Source organism: Cervus elaphus, chromosome 22 (genome assembly GCF_910594005.1).
Source record: "Cervus elaphus chromosome 22, mCerEla1.1, whole genome shotgun sequence".
Lineage (NCBI taxonomy): Eukaryota > Metazoa > Chordata > Mammalia > Artiodactyla > Cervidae > Cervus > Cervus elaphus.
In genome coordinates this window covers 4853328-4877384 of record NC_057836.1, presented here as the reverse complement: position 1 = coordinate 4877384, position 24057 = coordinate 4853328, and the positions used below count along the sequence as shown (strand labels likewise).

The 24057-nt window shown below is 62.4% G+C and overlaps 1 protein-coding gene across 5 annotated transcripts in view; it reads left to right on the top strand.

Moving 5' to 3' along the window:
* Nucleotides 1–24057, top strand: part of PRR5 (proline rich 5) — a 50890-nt gene that overhangs the window by 20745 nt on the left and 6088 nt on the right. For 2 of the 5 annotated variants that reach the window (XM_043881575.1, XM_043881580.1), the window contains exons 2-7: nucleotides 5917–6039; nucleotides 14365–14445; nucleotides 16323–16371; nucleotides 17775–17832; nucleotides 22470–22561; nucleotides 22881–23021. In XM_043881575.1, coding sequence (XP_043737510.1) covers nucleotides 5927–6039; nucleotides 14365–14445; nucleotides 16323–16371; nucleotides 17775–17832; nucleotides 22470–22561; nucleotides 22881–23021 — 534 coding nt within the window. In that variant the 5' untranslated portion in view covers nucleotides 5917–5926. Of the gene's footprint in view, nucleotides 1–5618; nucleotides 6040–14364; nucleotides 14446–16322; nucleotides 16372–16772; nucleotides 16850–17774; nucleotides 17833–22469; nucleotides 22562–22880; nucleotides 23022–24057 lie in introns of those variants that run through there. The other 3 variants (XM_043881576.1, XM_043881574.1, XM_043881577.1) reach the window with 3 other exon arrangements.

The following is a 24057-nucleotide window of genomic DNA, read 5'->3' as shown; positions in this document are numbered from 1 at the left end:
CCCATCTCTGAAACAGGGGTAATAATAGCCAGTACTGACTCTGAAACCACCAGAAGGGACACTTTCCCTGGAGCATCTTGGACTGCAAGGAGATCAAATCACTCCATCCTAAAGGAAATCAACCCTGAATATTCATTGGAAGGACTGAAGCTGAAGCTCCAATACTTTGGCTACCTGATGTGAAGAGCCAACTCATTGGAAAAGACCCTGATGCTGGGAAAGATTGAGGGCAAGAGGAGAAGGGGGCGACAGAAGATGAGATGGTTGGATGGCATCACTGACTCGATGGACATGAGTTTGAGCAAATTCTGGGAGACAGTGAATTACAGGAAAGCCTAGAGAGCTGCAGTCCACGGGGTCGCAAAGAATTGGACACAACTGAGTGACTGAACAGCGACAACAATGAAGCCAGAGAGAAAAGCTCCCCACGTCTGAAGACTGAAGGCGATAGGAGAAGTGGGCGGCACAGGGCGAGGTGGTCGGATCGCATCCCCGACTCAATGGACATGGATCTGAGCAAACTCCAGGACGTAGTGAAGGACAGGGGAGTCTGGCGTGCTGCAGTCCATGGGGCCGCAGAGAGTCGGACACGACTTAGTGACCGAACATCAACAACCTTGAGGGCAGGACCCACCCCCCCTCTGGTGGTGGTGCCCCCACCCCAGGCTGGGCACAGGGGCGCCTCCCCTCACCCATGAACTATAGTACATACTGCTTCTGATGGCCCGATGCCCATCCAGCCTGAGGGCTGGTTGTCCAGCCTTGGGACAGTCACCCAGAACCGTCGCATGGCAAAGCCTTCGGAGATGGCCAGTCTAATCGCAACTGAAGCTGGCCTCACCACGGGTGACGGGGGCTCAGCCCCGACTCCGGTCTCTGCAGTGCGGCTGTCACAGCCAGCAGGAAAGCCACCCTTTGGCGTGCACCCACGACTGTGTGAATGGTCTCGTCCCACCTCCCCTCATCATGGGAGGGCTTGCCCACCTCAGAGAAAGGAGACACGGGCCAGACACTCTCCTCAGGGCTCTCAGTGCCTGGATGAGGCCCCTCCGGGGTGTCCAGGCCCCCAGGGTGCAGAGCCCTTGGCCAGTGGGATTCCCCAGCGAACTGGAGGGATGTTCCCAGCCTGCTGTGGGGAGCACCAGCCTTCGCCACCAGGGGGCGGAAGTGCCCCTCCGAGTGGACTGGGTGCAGCCGGCTGAGGTCAGCGCCAGCAAGAGGGCGACAGAGCTGGTGGCTGGCTCTTCCCCGCTCCTGTCCTCACCCTGGTGGCCGAGAAGCCTGGAGGCCTGGGTTCCAGAGCCGCACGGACTTCCTGCCGTCCTGCTCCCAGGCGTCAGGCTGTCCATCTGTGAAGTGGGCACATGACTGAGCCATACCCAGGGGTTTGCAGAGTCCCTGAGATACTTCCGAGCAACCCCAGGCCTCACCCCCAAAGATCCTGGGAGGGCTTTCTGACTCCAAGTCCCAGTGCCTTGAGCCCATCCTAAAGGTCTTTGCCAGTGCTAGCACCTTGACCATGAAGACAAAACCTCCAGATCAGCCATACCTCAAGGATCAAAGACACCTGGGTCACCATCTCCTGCCACAGCTGCAGGGAGCACGTGGCCCCTGAAGGGCTTTGTTGTTGCTCAGTCACTAAGTTGTGTCCGACTCTTTGCAGCTCTGTGGACGGCAGCACGCCAGGCTTCCCTGCCCTTCACCGCCTCACGGAGCTGGCTCAAACTCATGTCCATTGAGCCGGTGATGCCATCCAACCATCTCATCCTCTGTCATCCCCTTCTCCTCCTGCCCTCAATCCTTCCTAGCCTTAGGTTCTTTTTCAATGAGTCGGCTCTTCGCATCAGGTGGTATTGGAGCTTCAGCATCAGTCCTAATGAATAGACAGGGTTGATCTCCTTGCAGGGGAAGGGTTTTATGGGGTCTCATTCCCACATCCCTAAACCCCATCCATCTTACCGATGGGCAGACCGAGACCTGAGAGGTCACCTGACTTGATGGCAGGTCCAGTGGACCCCAGTTCTGGCCCCCCAGCCCAGAGCCCCCTCCCCCAACAGAAAGAAAAGCCCTGTGGGTCCCCCTTAGTGACCGGGGTCCTGTACAGGGTACTGATCTCCTGCTGGTGGGGGAGGGGCTGGGATGAAGTTTGGCTCCTGAAGGAGGAGAGGACATGGTTGATGCCATCAGGCCTGGCACAGTTCTTGCAGCAAGGTTACTCTGACAGCCACAGGGGTACATGAATGGGTACCCCTGTCTCCCATTCCCTTGAACGGAGGGCGTTCCCGTCCCTAAGTCCCAGGCACACACAGGCGCAACCCAGCCCCACCGCACCATACAGTTGCTCAGTCCCCAAGCCCTTACCTGGCACGGAAGCCTCCATAAGTGAGTAGAGGGCCTGGTGGGCACCCAGAGACCCCGTGCCTGCCTGCAGGGTCAGCAGCCCAGCCAGAGCGGTCACATGGGGCCTCAGGCCCGGGAGGCCCGGTCATCTGACATTTCCCAGGAAGCCAGAAATCAGGGCTTCTATGTCAGTGTCTCCATTGTGAAACCCTGGCTGTGGGCAGTTTGGGTTTTTTGTTTTTCTCCCCCACACCGCGAACTGTGCAGAACATGTTTAGGGCCCGGATGTGGTCTTCGGCCTCCCGGTTGTCCCCTGCTTTGGGGGCTGGGATGGTTTGTCTCCTCCTAGCCTCTGCCTCAGATTCTGGCCCTGGGGGCTGCCTGCTGCCCTGGCTGTCCAGCCCCCACCCACCCCGGGCCCCTCCCTGCCCGTCACCAGCCCAAACACAGAAGACCCCTGGGTCTCCACTACACCCCCAGCACTGGGCTGTTGCAGACAGATGGAACAGAGGTCTGCTGCTAGGCTCGGGGGGAGGGGGGGCAGTTAAGGCACTTAGCACCGACGGGGCAGGGCTTTTAAATCCTTCAGCCAGCCAGCCCCACCTCCGGCATTTCTGGCTGGCCACTTTCCCCAGCCTCTCCTCTTCTAACCCCCCTCCTGCCCCGCTCCTTGGACTGCCCTTACCACCCACATCCAGAACCGTCCAGCCACCCTCTGCACGGAGCTGGCCCCTCGTGCCAGTGGCTGGGTTCTTCCCACCTGAGTGCACCGAGCAGACAAAGCCAGCCCCCTCCCCCGAGAGCCTGCCTTCAGCTTGGGAACCCGCCCTTCATCCTGTCCGCAGGGATGTGAACGGATCCTGGTGGTTCTCTGCGGCGTTTACACCAGGGGCAGTGGTTCTGCCCCTGTCCAGTGTGGCCACTCTGTTTTCGTGTATAATTTTATTCGTTTGTTTGCCTCTGCTGGGTCTTCCCTGCTGCACAGGCTCTTCTCCAGTTGCTGCCAGCAGGGACTCCTCTCTCGCGTGCACAGGCTTCTCATTGCGATGGCTTCTCTTGTTGCAGAGCCACGCTGTGGAGTGTGCGGGCTTCAGTAGTTGTGGCCCTTGGGCTCAGGAGTCGTGGATCCCCAGCTCTAGAGCACAGGCTTAATAGTTGTGACTCAGGAGCTTAGTTGCTCCGAGGCAGGTGGAATCTCCCCAAACCAGGGATCTACGTTGGCAGACACATTCTTTACCACTGAGCCACCAGGAAAGACCCAGTGTGGCAGTATTTACAATGCACTGAATCCCTTCCCACCTGTGAGACAGATGTTTATCCATCCATTTAACCAAATATTTACTGCATGCCTATTGTGTACTGGGTTTAGGAATGTAGTGGTGAACCAGTTATCACAGTCCTGGACCCCTGGCTTAAGGCATCACATGGAAAAGTCATCAGATGACCAGAGGGTAACCCCTGAGCCCAACCCAAGGTGAAGGCAGTCAGAAGCGGGAGCCAGGAGAGGCGGGACGGTCCTCCAAGGATTCCAGGCTCTGAACTTGATCCCCAGGGCAGTGGGAACCAGAAGGAGCTCTAAGTGCAGGAGGGCGCATGGTATGCCAAGGATCACCCCGGTCACCACCTGGAGGACAGGCTTGTCCAGTGACCTGGGTGGCCCCAGGCAGACCAGTCAGGGAGTGTCTGTTGTCCTGGGCTGGGGAGGTGATAGAGGTGGAAGGAGCAGACAGGGTTCACAGTTGTTTCTACAAGGGCGTGGAAACCACCAGCTCCTTCCTGGCCTGTCATTCACTCTGGGTCATGCAGGTCTCAGCCTTGGGGTTCATGGGCTCTGGGGGAGTCAGAGGTCTCTGATCCCTTGATTCTGAGCTCAGGACCAGGGGGTTTGCCGGGCAGGACTCTGCCTCCCGAGGATGAGGGTAATGTCTGGTGTGCAGTATGTGCTTGGGAAATGTTGGTTGATTTTCTCTGGACAGTGTCTCCTCCCCAGTCCATACACCTCATATGAGGCTCTCCTTGCTCCCGGAGCCACAAAAGACGCTCACTGGTTGCTCAGCCTGGGCCTGGCAAACCATCCCACCTGGGGCATTCAGCAGAAAGAGCCCCGGCCTTGGGGGGAGTTGAGCCAGATCTCCCCCAACCCCCGCCATCACCACCTCCTCCACACCAAGGTGCAGATTCCAGTCTCTGAGTGGGGACGGTAATGTGGACCTACACTGTGTCGGGCTGAATTACCAAGACCAGCTGGGTGGGGGGAGGGTGGCGACAGGGGCTTTGGCTCTCTCATTGAGTGGGGTATCTCATACAGAGAGCCTGGATAGGGGACCTGGGAGGCCCCCGGGCCTCTACAGCACCGGGGGGAGGAGGTCTGAGCACCCTTCCTTCCCATACTGAGGCTCTAGGCTCTGCCCCCCTCTCCCCCAGTGATGCACGCGGGACTCATTTATAGGAAGATGTGAGGCAGGGCCTCTGGTGATAAAGGCCTTGCTTCGGGAAAGGCCGTGGGGACACAGGAGGGCAGCGACACTGTCTTGCCCTGTCTGATGGAGAGGGAAAGGGCCAGGGAGCCCCATGGGCATCCCAGAAGCTGGAGGGATGTTGTGCCATGGGCTCAGGAGGCCTGAGTTAGGTCCAGCTTTGCCGTTTGTTCATTGTTTGGCGTCGGGCAGGTTCTTTCGCCTTCTGAGCTTTGGTTTTCTCAGCTGGAAAATGGGCTGAAGACCTCGACCTAGTTAACCTTCATGAGAACCAGGGAGGAGTCTGTGTCCACATGGCGGGGTCTTGAGAACTCTGTCTGGGAGCAGCCTTTAGTGGGGAGGGATGGCGAGGTAGGGGGCACTTGGTATACCAACTGCCGCAGGGGTCCAGGACCGCACACGAAGCTGAGCACCGTCGGGGTGTGGCCGCAGGGCCTGTCGCGGGGTGGACGATTGAGGTCGGATTGTGCAGTCGTGCGTGTTGGTTTCTGGTGGGCACTCGTGGCCCTTGGAAGAACAGAGGGGACCCAGAGCACGACCCCAGGAGGGCGGACTCAGGCGCTGAAACCTTTTACCGCTAAGGTTGTTGCGGAGGCGCCGGCCCCGCCCCTAACCTGTGGCCCCGCCTCTGAACACGCCCTCCCTTGAGGCCCCGCCCCCATGTCGGTCCCGCCTCTGCAACGCCCTCTCCGGAGGCCCCGCCCCAGCTCGAGGCCCCGCCTCTGTACACACCCTCTCACAGGCCACGCCCACGCCCCGCCCCCGGCCCTGCACCCCGCCCCCTCGGTCCGGCCCCGCCCCCGGGCCCCTTTTGCGCCGGGTCCGCGCCGTATCCGCCGAGCTCCGGGCGCTGCGCGCCGCGGCCGTTCGGAGAAATGATTAACCCGGCGCGGCGGCCGGCGCGGGGCCTGGGGCGGAGGCGCGGGGCCGGGGCGGGCCCCGGGAGGGCTGCCCGGCTTCCTGCTTTCGCCCAAGTTTCCTCGTAGAGGGCGCAGCGCCGGCCGGGGCCCGCGGCGCGGCGTGGCGCAGGGCGCGGCGCGGAGCGCGCGTGGGCGCTGAGCCCGCCGCCAGGGGAGGTCACCATGAGGACTCTCCGCAGGTTGAAGTTCATGAGTTCGCCCAGCCTCAGTGACCTGGGCAAGAGAGAGCCGGCCGCCGCCGCCGCCGCGGACGAGCGGGGCACGCAGCAGCGCCGGGCCTGCGCCAACGCCACCTGGAACAGGTAAGGCCGCGCCCTCCCCGCCGGCCCCCGAGGGTCCCAGAGCCGGGGGGCGGAGGGGGGCCTGGAGCTAGGGACTGTGCCCGGGGGGCAGCTCTGCGCCCGCCAGTGTGCGGTGAAATCGCTCCGCCGGAGTTGTGCGAGCGGGGAGGGAAGTTTAGTGCAACGTGTTTCTAGAACGGAGGGACGAGACCGCGGGCCCGGGGCTGGTCCCAGGGGCATCCCCGCCCCACCCCGCAGCTGGTGGATGGTGGGGTGGGCCTGGATCCCGCAAGCCTGCCTTCCCCCGGGGGTCTTCCTACGTCTTCGCCCCCCGCTCCTGCTCATGGCAACCTGGGAGGTAAATAGAGCAGGAAGTATTTATCCCATTTCGCAGATGAGCTTCGCGGGCGCAGTCGGTGGGTTGCTGTGCTTCCTGTTTCTGCGTTTAGGTCCCTTCGGTCTGGAGTGGGGGCGGCTGGCTTTCCCTTGAGCGCGGGGGGAGGGCCCCCGCCCTCCCAGCTGTCAGCAGGGGTGCAGCAGCAGCTGCCTGGCATTCCTGAGACGACCCTCCCCCAGCGAGCCCTCCCCAGACGAGCAGGGGCCGTGGGAAGTCCCACCCCCACCCCACCAGCTTTGTTTGAAGAGCGAGGCTGAGGGAATCCGGAAAAAGAGACGATTTGTTTAGTGGGATTTCCCACCGTGTTTGCTCAGGAGCCCTTTTTAAAAACAGATAATTTCCACCGAAAGAAAAGTGGGAGGGGAGGAGAAGAGAGGGGTGCAGACTGTCCAGGGGGGGCTGTGGATGCGAGGGCCCCAGCAACACCACCACACGCGCCCTGCCAGATGCTCCACCGTCTGTGGTCTGGGCCACCAGGAGACCGACTGTCAGCGTGGACACTCGCCTATTCCTGAGCGTGGCGGGAAGCACAGGGCTGCCAGCCTGAGACCATCCTCTGTGCCCTTTGCTTCTGTCCTCTATCAGGTTGCGAACGGCTTGAGAGTTAGGGACCAGTCGGCCTCAGTTTCCCCATGGGTCAGCAGGCAACGGGCGTTTCTTCTTACAGGACTGGTGTGGGGACAGGGAGGGAGGGACTCCCCTCGGGGCATCTCCCGGTGACCGCGTGCAGCCCTAAGAGGCAGTTCCTCCACCCGCAGCTCTGAGAGAGAAACAGTCCCCCTTCTCGTCTCTCTGCCCTGATCCAGCCCGAGGAGACAGACAGACAGACAGTTCACATTCCAGGTCTGCCTCTTCCCTGCTGCGTGGTCTTGAGAGTCACTGAGCCTCCCTGGTCCTCAATTTCCTTGTCCTTAAAATGCCCACCTCCCAGGCCGTTGTAGAGATTAAAGGTGAAGATCTATATTCAAGCCCTCAGCATGTGTCTAGCACATAACAGGTCCTTGGTAACTCACGACTCAAGTTCCAATTCACGCTGGGGACATGTCAGGCTGGGCCTTGTAGGGATAGGTTTTGGGGGGCCTCTCACAGGTTCCCAGGTGGCCCTGGTGATAAAGAACCCGCCTGGCAATGCAGGAGACCTAAGAGACGCGGGTTCAGTCCCTTGGTCAGGAAGATGCCCTGGAGAAGGGAACGGCTACCCACTCCAGTATTCTTGCCTAGAGAATCCTCTGGACAGAGGAGCCTGGCTCCCGTCCAAGGGGTCACGGAGAGCCCGACACGACTGGAGCAACGGAGCACACGGGCGTGCTCAGGAGTTTGCTGCTTCCTGAGCTTTCACCACCAGCCGCTTTCTCCCGCAGTGGTCAGCGCTACTCGGGGGTCTCCAGGCAGAGATGGGGGCGCCTTAGTCGGCTCTGAGTCTTCCGGAGCTCGGGGCTGCCTGTAGGAAGAGGCCACGTGGGGCCCCCCCACTGTTGTTGTTTTTTTTTTTTTACCTAAAGGAGCTTTAGGACCTCAGTGCCTTCCTGGGTCACGTCCCTGGTGGACTATGGGTGTGGCCCAGCCGGCAGCCAACTTCCCCCAGGCTCCTAGCCACCCAGCCTTGGACCCCTGCAGCTCGGCCTGCCCCACCACACTCCTGCAGCCAGGCCCCTGGCTCACTTTGCCTGCCGCCATCCTAACCCAGCGAGGGAGATGTGATTACTACCCCCCCACCCCCATTTAGAGGGGCACACCCAGAGGACCAGGAGGCCTGCCCATGCTGATGCCGCAGAGCACAGCGCCTGCTGTCCTCCCCCTGGCAGAGAGAGCCCTGAGTCTGGGCGGGGCAGGGTCTTCCCCACCAGTGCTCCTCGGGGACCGCTGGGGGGTCAGGGCCCCTCTGACTGCGGCCTGCCTGCCAGCCCATCCTGATTCCTTGCACTGTTCCCCAGGACAACAGCCTCGGAGCACGGGGCAGTGTGGGACCTGCCTTGCTGAGCTGTGAATGCCTCATTTTGAGTCCAAAGTGAACCCCCTTTTTCTGTGTGGCCATGTTAGTTTCCCAGGACAACTGTAAAAAAATTGGCACACGCTTGGTGGCTCAGAACAACAGAAAGTTCTCTCCCAGTCTGGAGCGCAGGAGTCCAGAATCAGGTGTCCGAGGGGCCTCGCTCCCTCCAGAGGCTGCAGGGGAGGGAGTGTCCTTCCTGTCTCTTACAGTTCCCCGTGGCTTCTTGGCCTCTGGCCACACCACTCCGTTCTCTGTGTCTGTCTCCACCTGCTCTTGTCCTCTGTGTCTCTACATCCAAACTTCCCTCTCTTTCCTCTTATACAGACACCAGTCGTTGGATGTAGCGCCCAGCCTAAATCCAGACCAGTTTTGTCTCAGAGTCCTTTACTAATTACGTCTGCAAAGACTCTGTTTACAAATAAGATCTAGGGCATTGGGAGGACATGAATTTCTAGGAGACCCACTGCAGTGACCTGGCCCAGTCCTCTGGCTTCCCTGGGTCCCTGTGCCCTCATCTGGTTGTGGGACAAAGCACAGAGCACGTGCCCATGACGGTGGCATCCACGCATCCACCTGGCTGTCCCTTCCTTCGTCCATTCATTCACCCACTGGTACTGTCCCAGCCCCAGGCGTGGAGTTGGAAGTCGAGGAAGGGAGTCAGGAGGTAAACAGGGCCGCAGGTAAACCCACGAGGCCCGAACAGGTGGTGGTCAGTACTGGGAAGAGCATAACCATGGGGGAGTGTGAACGCTGACCACACATGGCGGAGGACCACGCTCCCTTCTCCCATGGGTGTGCAGGGGAGCGCTGGGTGCAGTGCTGGCCGACCGGGCCGCACTCACAAACCAGAAACTAGAACAGAACCATCGGAAGCTGTTTCCTAAGTCCCTGAGGCTGCTTTCCGGGGCAGGCTTGTGCCTGGTGCCTGGCCCAGGGCTGGCCCTGCAGAGGGGTGGGCGCCTCACCTGTCACCCCCACCCTCAGACTCGTCCCCTCCCCAGAGGCAGCATGCTGTGTCCCTCTCTGTCCCCGTGCTGGCCCCAGTTAGCGCCTCGCCCGGTCTGGACCCTTCTGTGTGTGCGGGGCCTCGAGCTGCACAAAGGTCATGTTCCTGAGCTAAGGGGCCAGCTGGGGGACAGGCAGAGCCCCCCAAACCCTGGCCTGACTCCTGCATTTGGGCCAGAGGGTATAGACCATTAAGGAGCCCTACTCCTCGCCCGAATGCCTGAGCCAGGCGCCTGCCTGCCTTCCGGCTGGAGTAGCCCATGCAATGCACAGGCGGGGCCCTCTCGCTCCTGCAGACCCATCTCCAAGGCTAGATGGTGGTCTTCAGAAAAACTGAGGCCAGAGAAGGAGAGGGACTTGACCAAGAGCCCCTGCTAACACTGGGTCTGAACCCTGGTCCAACTTGAAGCCAGGGCCCAGGGCTCATGTCCACTGGGGCCAGGCCGGGCAGGGGTTGGCGGTGAGAGCCCAGAGCCTGCAGCCCGCCCTGCTCCTCCGCCCATCCCTGGTCCTGGAGGGGCGAGGCGGGGGGCAGGGAGCGCAGAGCGTCCTGGGCCCTGCTCTCCTCCTGGGCCCTGAACACTGCGTCCCTCCGATGGGGGTGCCCACCCCTAACAGGTATCAGGCCCCGTCCCAACCCTAGGTGCGGAGGGGGCTGCCTTCCTTCCCTGCAGCAGCCTGCAAGGTGGGACTCCTGCCCCCATCTTCCAGATGAGGACACTGAGGCTCGGAGGCAAGGGCCTCCTGTCCAGTTCTAAGTCCAGTGCTCTTGCCACCACTTCATGGGGGTCTCTGGGGGGCCGAAGGAGGCTGGCTGAAGCCTCCAGGGTGACCGGTGGTTGGGAGGGGGAGGCCAGTGGGGGCTGGTGTTTGGCATCCCCTTCGCCCCCACCTACTCAGTCTGGGGCACCAGGTAGTTAGGAGGGTGAGGGGCACACCCGGTGGAGGCCTGAACTCCTCTCTTGTTTCCTGAGGCTCCAGAGGCGGGTCCAGAGCAGAGCAGGGCCCACGAAGGGGCAGGCCTCCACCTCCAGGCCTCGCCCGCGGCCCCAGCCTTTCCAGGAGTCCCTGGAGGCGTGTTGTGTGACCTGCCAGGGCTTTGTCGCCTGCTTACTCTCTGCCAGGGTTTCCTGCACGGACAGATGAGTGACCCTGAGAGGCGCGGCCAGGGTCCTGCCCTGCTGGGGTCCCCCTGCTTGCGGCCCCACAGCGGCACCCGCCCACGCCAGGGCAGCCACGGCAGGCCCCCCAGAGCCCCACAGTCAGCCCTTCCTGCCCCAGCCTGAGCACGGGGGCCGTGGAGCCTCACCCGGGGTCCTGGGCTTCTCCCCTCGCCCTGTGCTCCGGTGACAGGTGCTGAGACTGGTGCCTGCCGTCCTGTCTCCCTAGGTGGGCGGGAGGTCTGGCGAGGGCCTCCGGGCAAGAGGAGGTGATGGGTCAGCGTCCACACGGGCCCCTGGCCACCTGCGGTTTCCAGCGGGCCACTGCCCGTGTCCTCGCTGGGCCTGCACGCCTTCCTCAGGGAGGCCATGGGCTGGGGTTTCACTTCTGCTTTGGGGGAGAAGTCCCACAAGGGCCTTGCCTCTCCACTCCCCTCCTCTCTCCCCCCAACCCGCCGTCTCCTCTCTATCCCAGCAGGGCTTTATTCGTGAGCCAACTCAAAACTTTAGTAACACTGTGGAACGTCAGCTGCAGAGAAACGGGAAGGGGCAGGACCTTGCCTGGCCTCCACCCCCATTTGGAGCAGCCACGTGGGGTGGGAGGACCGTGGGCCCCGGGCTCCTTTATGGCCCCACCAGGCATCAGGTTGTATGACGCTGGGCGTCCCCTGGCTTCTCTGAGCCTCACTGCTTCCTTCTGCAGCTTGGGCTGTCATAGTCCCCACCTCATGCCATGGTGAGAAGGAGATGGAGAAAAACCCGGGGCAGATGGTGGAGCTGCAGTGGATGCTTCTAGGGGCACCCCCTGCCCCCCGACCCCCACAGTCGATTCTGATGATGTTTGACACACATAACCCCACAGGGCGCTATCTGTTCCCCAGCGTCTCCTCCAGGGGCTGTGATTATATGAGTCCCATTGTATGGATGGGGAAACTGAGGCACGCGTGGTCCGGTGTTGGCAGAGGTGTGCAGCCGGGGAGCCCAGAGCTGGGGTGCAAACTGGGACCAGCCTGGGGGCTGGAGGTAGGCAGGGTAGGATCAGGGTCCACAGAGCCGGAGGCCGGGCTGGCTGGGGAGCTCAAGGGGGACCCCAGGGCTGGGCGGGGCGCTGCTCAGATACACACAGAGCCGTGTGAGGCCTGGGCTGCTGGCAGCAGGCGATAATCCAGACAGACCTCTCCTCTTGCAAAGAAGATAGGGTCAAATACACTCCCCACACATCTGGGAGGGGAGAGGGTCCTCACTTCATGGTGAGCCTGCAGGAGAGGGGACAGCAAGGACAAAGGCCTGAGGTGGACCAGGGGTGGCGGAACCAGCGGGTGCTGGACCCTCGAGGGCCTCGGGAAGACTTCTCCCAAGAGCCAGTCTTCCCATCCAAAGCCACGTGGTTAGGGTGGCCTCTGGGCGGCAGACCGGAGGGGGCTGGGGTCCCTCCGGAAGGTTCACTGGAGGAGGAAGAAGGACTTGGAGAGGCTGCTGAGAACAGCAGGACCAGGCCCGGGAGGCTGATGAGGCCTCCCCCAGGCCGTCCCCTCGGCCTGACAGAGGCCTGGGCCCCAGGGAGGACTCAGCCAGGCCCCATGGGGCCCCACGTGCCAGCGCCCCGGGCTCCCACCGCCGGCAGGACTGGGAGGGGCTGACCCCCCGCAGCCCGACCAGGCGCGAGTCCCTGGCTGTTCGGATTTCAGGGTGACAGCTGCAGTCCGGCTTCCTGCGGCCGTTCGACTTCCCATCAGACTCTTACTTTTTTTAGCCTGTAAATGGGGAACAGCCTGACTGTGTCAGAGCCGTAGGCCGGGTCCACACGGGCCTCCTGACGGAGGCGAGTGCAATCTCAGCCGGGTCCACACTGAGGCTCGGGCCTGGCCAGGCTTTCATCCTCCCGGCAGCCTGGGGGCAGGCACACTTGTGACCCCCATTTCTCAGGCAGGAAACAAGTGGGAGGGCGTGTGGCCCTGACCATGTGAATAAGCAGCATTCCAGCAGCAGGCCCCGGGGTGGTCGGGCCTCAGGTCAGGGGGCGAGTCACCTGGCCTGGTCCGTAGGCGTGTCCCTGCACTGCTCAGAGCCGCCTTCACCCACCCGGGGCATGTGGATCCTGCCCCTGCCCTGCCCCTTCCAGGGTGCGAGCCGGAAGCCGTGCCCACTGCTGGCTCCACAGAAAGCAGGGGCAGCTGTTGGGTGCGCTCGGTGGCCTCCTGGAACCTGGCCCCTCCGAACCTCCGTTTCCTCATCTGCAAAATGGGTGGCCTGTCCACGTTACTAGGAGCGGCGGGGCTGGGAGAGCAGACAGGGGCCCCGGGAGCTTGGTGGCCACCGCCTGCCCCATGGTATGCACAGCAGCAGGCGTCCAACTGTCCCTGAACACCAAGAAGCGGTCTCTGGTGCTGAGCTTTACTGCAGCAACCGGATCCTGAGCCGGAGGGCGGTGGAGCCACCCAGACCTGGTTCTCTCCCTTGGGAGCTTATGGCCGTTGGCAGGAACTACAGAACTAACATGGAAGTAAATGACAAAGTGCCAGGACGTGAGTCTGCATGGGAAAGGGAGGATGTCAGGAGGGCTTCTTGGAGGTGCTGGCCTCTGAGCCAAAGCTCCAGGGTGAAGAGCTACTTGTCTAGTAGATAGCATAAGGACCCCACACACACACCCCAGGTAGGAGAAATGGATACAATGACCCTAAGGTTTGGCACCAGTACTTTGTCAGACTGGGGTGTGGGGTGCCTGGTGGGGAGGAACCATTCCAGACGAGCCTTGAATGCCACATTCAGGCCTTAGGCTGTATCTGCAGGGCCCTGGGTTGGGGCGGGTGCAGCGAGGAGGCCGACTGTGCAGTCAGAGGTCGGGTGGGTGTGGAGGAAAGACACGGTGCAGCAGAGATCTGGGGGTGGAGACGGGCAGGGCTTCAGGGCCAGCTGGATCTGGAGGGCCGAGGAGAGTCAGGATGAATGTCACTCGCCGACTCATGGAAAAGACCCTGATGCTGGGAAAGATTAAAGGCGAAAGGAGAAGGGGGCGGCAGAGACGAGGTGGCTGGATGGCGTCACCAGCTTAATGGACGTGAATCTGAGCAAACTCCGGGAGATGGTAAAGGACAGAGGAGCCTGGCACGCTGCAGTCCACGGGGTCGCAAAGAGTTGGCCACGACTTACAGACGGAGCAGCAGTTACAGGCTCTCCTTTGAGCCGGGTGAGAGCATGTAGTCACTAATGGTACAGGGCCCTCTGCTCTGAGGTTTGCAGATAGTGGTGGGAACCAGTCCATCAAACAAGTCCCGTATAAACACGTAGCTGCACATTGATGGAATGTAAACACGGAGATCACCTGGGACCTGAAGGACACGTGCAAAGGCCCTGTGGTGAGGGCAGCCTGCCCAGGGGCCAGGTGCGGACGGCACAGATACCCAGGTCAGGGGCCAGCTCAAGGGCACCTGGATCACAAGGTGGTGACATTTGGGGGTGCAGAAGGCCATCAGAGGGTGTTACCTAGTCTCTGGCCTGGGTGCAGAGGGTTCGGAGATACGGGAAGGGAGGTAGAGTGTATAGAAGTACCCAGGAGCTCCAGGAGAGGTGACCGGTGACAGGCCTGGAGCTCGAGACGGGATCTGAGGCTCTGGGGCGCATGGGGTCCCCCAGGGGCAGCCGACCTGTGTGCTGCAGGCCTGCCTTCTCTGCCAGAGGCCATTGCCCAGCTTCGAGCGGTGTGGGCGGGGCGCCACGGGAGAGGGAAGGCAGGCTGGGGCTCAGGGCCTCTGGTTGTCAACCCTCCTCTCCCCCTCCACCACCCCCCGCAGCATCCACAACGGGGTGATCGCCGTCTTCCAGCGTAAGGGGCTGCCCGACCAGGAGCTTTTCAGCCTGAACGAAGGTGTCCGGTGAGTGGCTGGCTGTCCCGTCGTCCGGGCCCGGGTCTGGGAGCCGTGAGAGGGCCGTGTTAGGAGGTAGGGGGGGAGGTCCCAGGCAGGCCCCCCGGTCCACCAGCCCCAGGTTCCGCCCTTAGAGCTGAGGTGGGCGGTGACCGCCCTGTAGGCTGTGACCCCAGTCATGTCCCGTGGCCTTCACACTGCCCCCCCAACTTGGCCCAGGACTGCTTTGCAGGGGAAACCGGGAGGGACTTGGGCAATGGCTCAAGATGACGCCCACATTCCCAGCTGCCGTTGAGCATCGTGAAGGATATTTATTCTGTTAAAAGAGGAAGGACCCACCTGCCTAATGACGGGAGTTTTGTTCCCAGAAAGGCCATTACAGCCCAGTTGAACACCGCTCATTTCCTGCCAACAGTTGAGACCTGAACCTGGGTGCGGGATCTGGGACAGACCAGTTCGAGGGCATCTGGGAAGGCCAAGGTGTTAGTCCTACGTTGTAGCAGAGGAGGCTGAAGCTCAGAGAGGTCGAGAGATTGCCCAGGGTCACACAGCTACTGCAAGGAGACATTTCCCACCTCTGTGCTCTTTCTCCCTCCTGCCCTGGCCTGTGCCACCCTGTCCCTGCAGCCAAAGAATGTCTGGGGAAAACAGGCAGCAAAGCTCCCCATCAGCTCAGGGCAGGCATAAACGACAGATTGGGACATGGTCAGCTCACCCCAACCCTGAAGGCCTAAGGTGGCCCTTCAAAGTGTTAGTCGTGTCTGACTCTTTGCAAACCCATGGACCGTAGCCCACCAGGCTCCTCTGTCCATGAGATTCTCCAGGGGATCTTCCCGACCCAGGGATCGAACCTGGGTCTCCTTCATTGCAGGCAGATTATTTACTGTCTGAGGTACCAGGGAAGCCCATATATGTTCTTGTTTTTTTTTTTTTAAGATACAATTTATCCTTTTACAATGTACAGTTGAGTGGTTTTTAGTCCATTCAACAGCTTGTACAACTATCACCACTATTTAATTCCAGGACATTTTCATCACCCCTCCACCCCACCCCCCCCACCCTGCCACGAAAAAGCCCAGACCCCTTAACAGTGACTCCCTATCACCCGCCCGCACCACCAGCCTCTGGGAGGTTCAGTCCAGTTCATCTGCCTGGGTTTGCCCAGACGTTTCCTATAAATGGAGTCACACGATGATGCACGTGGCCTTGGCGTCTGCTTCTTGCCCTCAGTCCGATGCGCCTCCACGCCTGGGGCTCCTCTGGGCTGGAGCGGGTAGCAGCGCCTCATTTCTTTTATGGCCAGATGATACCCCATTGTATGACAAACACGCCCTTTTGTCTGCCCAGTTCTGTCTTGAGGGGCGTTTGGGTGGTGCGCACCTTTCGGCCGCTGGGAGCATCCCCGTAGGAGGCCTTGCGTGGACCTCTGTTATTGCTCCTGGGTCTGCACCTAAGGGTGGGGTTCGGGGTCTACACCGAACCTCGGGTCTACACTGAACCATTTGAGGAGCTGCCCAGCCGTTGCCCACAGCAGCTGCGCTGTCTTGCGTTCCTTCTCGCCATGTGCGAGGGATTGGTTTCCCCAGCTTCTCCCCGACACGTGTTACAGCCCAGGGCCTTGACTCTAACAGCGCTGGGGTGGGTGTTGGGGTCTGGGTTGAGTTCCCCTGGTGACTGACAGTGGTCAGTCTTCCCCTGACCTGACCAATAACGTCTTCCCCGGCGTTATCTGTCACTCGTCTATCTTGGAGAAGCATCTAGCCACATCCTCTGGGCTCTGGGCCGAGGGGGTTGGTCCCCCGCTGCAGGCAGTCCCCACCCCACCCCCCACGCTCACCAGCACCGTGGGGTCTCTGACTCCTGCCCCCCACCCCCCACCCCCACAGGCAGCTGCTGAAGACGGAGCTGGGGTCCTTCTTCACGGAGTACCTGCAGGTGGGTGCGCTCTGCTTGCCGTCCGGCCCGGGGGCGCTTCCTGAGTGGGCCGGAAAGGACGGGGTAGGAAGGGGGTGTCTGCCTGGCCGTGACTCAGCTTCCCCAGCCAGCCAGCTCGGGTTGTCGGGGGCGATTACGCGATCAGAGGCAGGTGAGGACTCAGAGCCCTGCCTGGCGAGGGGCTGAAGGTCACTTGTGTGGTGACTGGCCCGCCTCTTCCTGGAAGATCAGGGTTGGTCCCCAGAGTCCACGCTCGTCATCTACAAGCCCGGGGCCGTGTCACCCTGAGCCGTGGCGCCCGCGTCACCGAGGTCACCATTTCCCAGGTGCTGCAGAAGCCACAGGCCTGCAAAGACAAGGAACACACTGGACCCCGGGGCCCCTGAGGTCGCACAGGCAGGAGGGCCGAGGTGGTGCAGGCAGGGGTCTGCTCTTGCAGGCTCAGGTGCTCAGCCCCACCGCCCCCAGGAGAGGGGAGGTGAGAACCAGCCTGGGCTCCTTCCCATCCTGTGGGCTTAGGGTTGGTTTTTTAACTTAGCAGCTGTATTGAGGTGTAAAGTGATGCATTGCACGGCCTGTCCACTGAAAAGTGTGCAGTTCAGTGGTGGTCAGCATACTCACAGCTCTTCTCGGGGGGACAGACAGCTGTCCCCACTGTCTGATCCCAGGGCTTTTTTGTCACCCCAAAGGGAGACCCTGTATTCACATGCCCTTCCCCTCTCCCCACAGCCCCAGGCCACCGCTAATCTATTTTCTGTCTGGATTCGCCTGTGTGGACATTTCACATCAGTGGGATTGCATAGCCCGTGGCCCTTTACCCTGGCCTCTCTCACTGAGCACAGCGTTTTCGAGATTCAGCCACGTTGTGCCTGTGTCAGAACCTCGTCTTTCTTTTTTACGGCCAAGTAATGTTCCCTCGTGGGCCAGGACTGTTCATCGGTCCTTGGCCCCGGATTGTTTCCGCTCTCTGGCTGCTCCAGCTGTTGCGAAGACCTCGTGGTGTCGTTGGAGGGAGGTTCAGGGGGCTGCCCTGTGAGCCTCAGGTGGACGGCGGCCACGCTCACTCAGTCCTTCAGTCACGGGGCCCCTCTTGCCTGAAAGACCCTCCTTCCACCTGGGGTTCAGGGGCGGCTACCTGCCCACCCACTCAGCCTGGAGCAGGAGCCCCCAGCCTGGCCCATCTTTGGGGGGCAGGTTGGGGGTTCCTTACCCCCTTCTGTCTCAGGACAACCTGGTTGGGTCAGTCACCCGTGTCCACTAGGAGAGCCGAGGTCCCAGCTCTGGAGCAGACAGGCTGTGGGTCGTCAGCCTACCCCTCTGGGCCTCGGCTGCCTGCTGGGAAGTGTTGGGGGCCCCAGGTCCCACTCCGGGGCGGTGACGGCATCTCCACGTGTGCCTTGCAGAACCAGCTGCTGACGAAAGGCATGGTGATCCTGCGAGACAAGATCCGCTTCTACGAGGGTGAGTCTGGTGGCCTCGGGGCCAGGAGCGGGTGCCAGCTATGCTGCTTGAGGGCGTGACTCCTGGGCACCCTGGCTTCACCTGGGCACCACCTGGGGCTCTGGGGAGGTGGGGTGGCCCTCCCGGGCGAGGGGCTCAGTGGGGCAGGAGTGATGCCAAGATTGTGGCGCCAAGATCTGATCTTGGGAAGGAACCTTGATGGGGCCCCATGGGAAGGAGCCTTCATGGGGGCCCTGGAGGTCTGAGGGATGTTGGGTAGAAGGCCTCTGCTTCACCTCACTGCCCACGAGGCCCTCTGACCCCCGTGAACCCCGTCCCAGCAGCCTGGGAGAACCCCCATCAGGATCTTTGAGGATCAGAGGGGGAGTGGTCTAGACCTGGGACGCAGCAGAGCGGGGAGCCCCCGGCTTGAGGAGCAGCTGACCTGGGCTCCCAGCCAAGGTTTGGGGCCCCTTGAGGCCTCTGGGTCATTGTACCCATTTCATAGCTGGGGTCAGGGCAGCAGTGGCCCTCAATTCACCCAGAACCACAGTGCAGGTAAGAGGTGGAGGTGGGATTGGAACCCAGGGCATCCGAGTCCAGCGCATATCCCCTTTGCCCTTTTAGGGATCAGGCCAGGAGTGACAGCTGGCCTCTCTGCCCACGGCGGCCCTCAGCGAGGAGAGGGAGGCTCCTGACCAGGCCCAGAGCTCTGGAAGGACAGGCCGAGTCCTAGAAACCTTGGGCTCCCCCATGTTTGTGGGCTGGCGGGTGACAAATGTAGTGCATGCCTCCCGGTAGGGGTGACTTGGCGTAGAGATAAATCGGGTTATGCAGGGAACCCAGCTCAGGCTGATTATGTGCTGTTGCGGGCCTGCTGTGTGCCCCGCCGCATGCGGGGCAGGCCCCTCTGTGCCAGACCCGAGCCCCACACGCACTCCCCTTTGCTGGAGTCATCCCAGGAGATTCCATTGCCCAACTCCTGGGTCACCCAACAGACCCATGCAGAAGGTTCCATCGTTGTCACTGAACCTTGGGGACACTGAGGCACAGAGGGGCTGAGTCACTCGCCCGGGCTACACAGCCCCTCCCTGGCAGCCCGGCACCCAAATCGGCACTCCTCTCTCTGCTGCTCCGGGTTCCCCCTCGCATCCTCACTGACCCTGGAAAGCAGGGGCCTTAGCCCATTTCACAGAGGTGGAGACTGAGGCCTGGGGGGCTCAGCATTACCTCAGAGCTGTGTCCTGTGTTCCTTCTGCACCAGCTCTGCGTCTGTCGGGTGGAAGCGGCCAAGGCAGGAACCTGAGAAGGGCCGTGAGAACCGCAGACGTGGGGACAGGAGGCACAGGCCACTGGGGATCGGGTCAGGCTTCCTGGAGGAGGTGGCACCTGAGCCGCCAGGAGGATTTGCTGGTGGAGGGGCCCTCCCACACGCCTCTCCTGACTCGGCACATTCCAGCAGTGCCTGCCCTCCCACCAGCTCTGGCCCAGGGGAGCCGGGCCCTTTGGAGAAGAGGCGCTTTGTGCAGCTTGGTGGAGTCTTGCCCATGGTGGCCGTGGCCGCCAGGCCACCCAGCAGGGAGCACTAACCCCATCCAACCTCCCCTGGCCTCGGGGACAGGCACAGAGCCCCAGGCTGGGGGCCAGAGGGCCTGGCCTCCAATCCCCAGCCAGCCACAGACACGTCGTTTCCCTCTGTCCCCACCTCGGCGCTGGGGGTCAGACGGGCTCCATCAGTGCCCTCACTACAGCTCAGGCCCCGGGGGGCCTCCGGGGAGCTGGAGGTGGACCTGGGCCCTGCCTGGCAGGGGCTCACAGCCCGGCTGGGCACACAGACGTGGGCCAGACAGCAACAGTCCAGTGTGATCGGTGTCAGGAGGAAGGGAGGCCCTGGGGAAGGGAGGGTTGGCTCTACCTGGCAGTCAGGGAGGGCTGCATGGAGTCAGGCCTTGAAACGTGGTCTTTTCAGGAGGACATGTGGCCTCCTTCAGCCCATGCAGTGGCAACAAGGGCCCAGCCACACCCCGAAGGGCAGCCTTGGGAACCCACCCCACCCCACCGCTTCTACCCCAGTTTAATCCCCAAAGACTGCTCCCTGTGGCCAGCCATGTCCGCAGCCCATGCCTCTGCTGGGAGGCCGGCACCCCACTCGGGGCAGCCCCATGACCTTGCCACCTACCCACTCCAGCCTCCAGTGAGGCCTTGAACGTTGTTCCCAAGCAGACTGATTCTGGAAATGTGGGAAGCCCGCAACAGCCTTGAAATGGCAGCCTCCCTCCAGGGAACACATTCAAGGTGACAGTTCCATGGGCTCAGCTGCAGCTGGGGTCATTTCTCGGCAGGCAGACACTCAGGGTCTCTGAGGGGTGCCCCGGGGTCTTGCGTAGGCCCCAGGCCTTGGACTCGACCTTGTCCTGCAGGAATCCTGGCCTGTTAGAGGTCAGGCCACCCACCTCCACTGCAGTGACCCTCACGTGCGCACCTCTGAGCCCCTGCGGTGGCCTTTCCAGCTGCCCTGGGGCCACTCGCTGCCTCCGGCTGAGACCCGAGCCAAGGTCAGCCTGGCCCATCTCTGTCTCAGGGCCCTGCACGATCAAACCAGAGGAAGGCAGGCAGGCTGACCAAACCCCCATCCCAGAACCGGCTCAAGGGCTGTCCAGGCCCTGCTGAGTGGTCACGAACCACACAGGCCCGCCAGTCAGCGTCAGGCTAACAGCGAGCGCCTGCTGCGTGGCAGCACTCAGCCTACTGAGCGTGGACGCATGGATCATGCCATTTCACAGAGGACCACGCTGAGGCTTGGGCTGATGGGGCTCCCCCGGGGCCGGGCTTTAATGCCACGTGCTTGCCTCACCGCTGACAGCCCCAGTGCCCCCCGCCCCCAGCTCCCGGGCGGCAGAGTGCCCAGCCAAGAGTTGGGGCCGAGCCTCCTGACCCCTGATCTGCGTGCGGCTCCGCCCGGGCCCACGCTCGGTTTTAACAAGATATCCTTTCCGCTGCGTTTCCGCCAGACTCCCGCCTGGCGCACGCCCAGGGCCGCCCCACGGCCGCCCGGGAACTGAGCAGCCTTTCTTCTCGCCAGTGACGGCGGGGACCTCAAGGGACCTTTGTGTGCAGTCCAAGCTCCTCGGGGTGGGCACCCACCGTCCTGGGTTCCATGCAGCCCGCCGTGGGGCCCCCGGGGAAGACCAGGAGCTGGCCACCAGGCAGACGGGTCATATGCAGAGACCCCTCCTCCCCCTGGTCACCCTCCCCCCGCCAGGCTGCCCTCTCGGAGCCTGGCACCTCCACAGACCAGGGGACCTTACAGGTTGGGGGGAGACCCCCAGAATGCAGGGAAACGGAACCAAAAAGGCAAGGGCCCTTCACCAACCTGGTTCCCAGGGAAACCTCCAGGAGCCGGGCGTGGGTGGTGTGGTCTGGGAGGCTGGCCAACCTGCAGTCTGCGGCCCTGGCCACTCGGCTCCCAGGGACACCCACCCACCACGCCCGTGTGTCCCTAGCCGACAGCTGGTCTGGCTTCCCGGTGGGGGTCCCGGCCAGCAGCAGAGGCCTCAACGGCACACCTCGGCGGCCCGCTTGTCGTGAGCCGGCAGCCTTCACCCCAGCTATCCGCTTGTTCCAGGCAGAAGCGCTAAGGGTTCAGCATTTGGGCATTTCCTGGGGATGCCCAGAGCCAGCGCGGGGCACCTCAAAGTGTCCTCCCCTGAGGGTCTGTCCACCCTGTGGCTGGCGTCGCTCCTTCCCGTTGTCCAAATGTCTGCTTCCCGCACATCTGCCTCTGCGGTTTCTGTGCCGAGGGTGTCAGCGCACCAGGCAAAACCCTCCTGAATCAGCTCGGCTAGCACCTCCTCCAGGAACCCTCCCTACCTGACTCCCTCCTACCTGGGACAGGTTTCAGCTGCTGAAGGCCGTCATCCTGGCTCCCCAGGTCCCACCCTAGGCAGCCCCAGGTGGCGGGGACGCGGGCCCTGGAGGGAGAGACCCTCTCCGAAGCCCAACTCTTCATCTGCCTGGTGGGGTCACTCCCCACCCCCCCGCCCCCCAGCCAGGATTGCTGCTGTTTGTCTGTGGTGGGACTCAGGCAGTTCAGGGCTCAGCTGAGTCCCTGGTGCCAGGCCTGGCACAGTGTAGGTGCCCTGAGAGTGTCTGTTGGGGGAGACAGACAGACAAGGTGTCGGGGGGCAGTGGATGAGACCAGGGTGTGAGTGGAGCACGCGGTGGCTTGTGTGTGGCGGAAACAGGAACACGCACCCCCCACCCCCTTACTCTCTCTGTTCCAGGCCCTGCTTTGGTTTCCTTCTATCAGCTCTGGGAGCAGAATATTAACAGCTCCCCCATCCGGGCCTTTTTTTTTTTTTTTGGCTGCACCGTAGTTTGCAAATTTTAGTTCCTCAACCGGGGATCGAACCCACACCCCCTGCAGTGGGAACATGGCGTCCTATGCCCTGGGCCACAGGGAAGCCCCCAAGTCCCACTGTTTTCGTGGGAAGACTGAGGCACCAGGAGGAGAAGCAGGGGGTCCCGGCTCCAGAGCCCCGCGTCAACTCCAGGGACCGCGTCCTCCCCTGGGTGCGAGGAGGTGATGTGTGACCTGGGAAGACGGGAAGTGTCTGCCGGCGCCCTTGGGGTGGTGGTGACGGTCCCCATGCCCACAGGACAGAAGCTGCTGGACTCGCTGGCGGAGACCTGGGACTTCTTCTTCAGCGACGTGCTGCCCACCCTGCAGGCGGTCTTCTACCCCGTACAGGTCAGCGGCCCGGGCCTGGGGGTGGGCGCCCCTCCGCGCTCCTGGGCCGTCTGCGCCTGCGCACATCGAGATGGACGGAAGGCAGCCCCGTCCCCGGGACCCCAGGAAGCCCTGAGCAATGCTCAGCAGCCCACACGCAAGAGGGGTCTCTGTGTGTGTGACGGTCACCCCTCCCTCTCCCGAGGAAGCCACGTGGGGCCCTTTCTCCTTGGAACAAGAGTCATCTGGGGAGGAGGGCAGGGTGGACGGGGGCCTGGGGGTCCCGGGTCCACCCGGCCTCTGCGGGCTCTCGGTGACGGCGGCGGCCGCGTGTCTGCAGGGCAAGGAGCCGTCTGTGCGCCAGCTGGCCCTGCTGCACTTCCGGAACACCATCACCCTGGGCGTGAAGCTGGAGGACGCGCTGGCTCGGGCCCACGCCCGAGTGCCCCCCGCCATCGTGCAGATGCTGCTGGTGCTGCAGGTGGGTGGGGCCCCGGGCGCCGGGCAGGCTCCCCGGGGACAACCCAGGTCTCTGACCTCATCCACGTGAGACCCACCCAGCGGGGACCCTCAGGAAGAACCTGGGAGGGAGAGGAGGCGGCCAGGGCAGAGGGGGAGGCCGGCCTGGGACCCTGCGGGGAGCCGGGGTGTGTGGACAGTGTCCCCGGGGGGCAGCGGGGCCGGGCCTCAACAGGCCCCCATCCCGCACTGGGGCTGGGGACCACCGCCTCCCGCTCCCCACAGCAATTCCAGACCTTCCTGTTGGACCTTTCTGCAGACCGCCGCACCCCGCGGTGAGCGCAGCTCCCTACAGTGAGCCGGCTGACCTCGCTGTCACAGGTCGGGGAGAGCACCGTCAGCCACCCCACCTGACAGGCTCCCAGGGAAAGGAGAGTCCTTGCTTGCCCGAGGCTGACGGGCTCCAAACCCAGCTCACTGTTCTGAACCCACACACGCACGTGCGAGCCTCCTAAATTAGGGTCTGTGAGGCTGGTCACTGGGGAGCCCCAGGGCAGCTGGTTGAAGACTGCAGAGCAAGGAAGGGGCTGATGAACCTGGAGGGCTGAAGGGTCCAGGGGCTGCTCTTGGTGGGAACTGGTGGTCTTCCTGGCAGTGAAGTAGGGTGCCAGGCCTGCAGTTGGGATTTCAGGGGGTTTTAGGTCCAACCTGGCTGGGTTTCTGTTGATGAGCGGGGCTGTTGATCTAATTTTCTGTTGAAGGCGGGAGAAGGGGGCAACAGAGGATGAGATGGTTGGGTGGCATCACCGACTTGATGAACATGAGTTTGAGCAAGCTCCGGGAGTTGGTGATGGGCAGGGAGGCCTGGCATGCCGCAGTCCGGGGGGGCACAAAGAGTGGGACACGACTGAGGGACTGAACTGAACTGGTGGGGATGCCCCGGGTGGGGGCGGGGCAGGGAGCAGCTGGAGGGACTTCGCATCTCTTGGCCTGTTTCCTCATCTGTGTGATGGAGTGGGACCACCTCCCTGGGGGGAAAGCTCAAGGATGATGGGAAG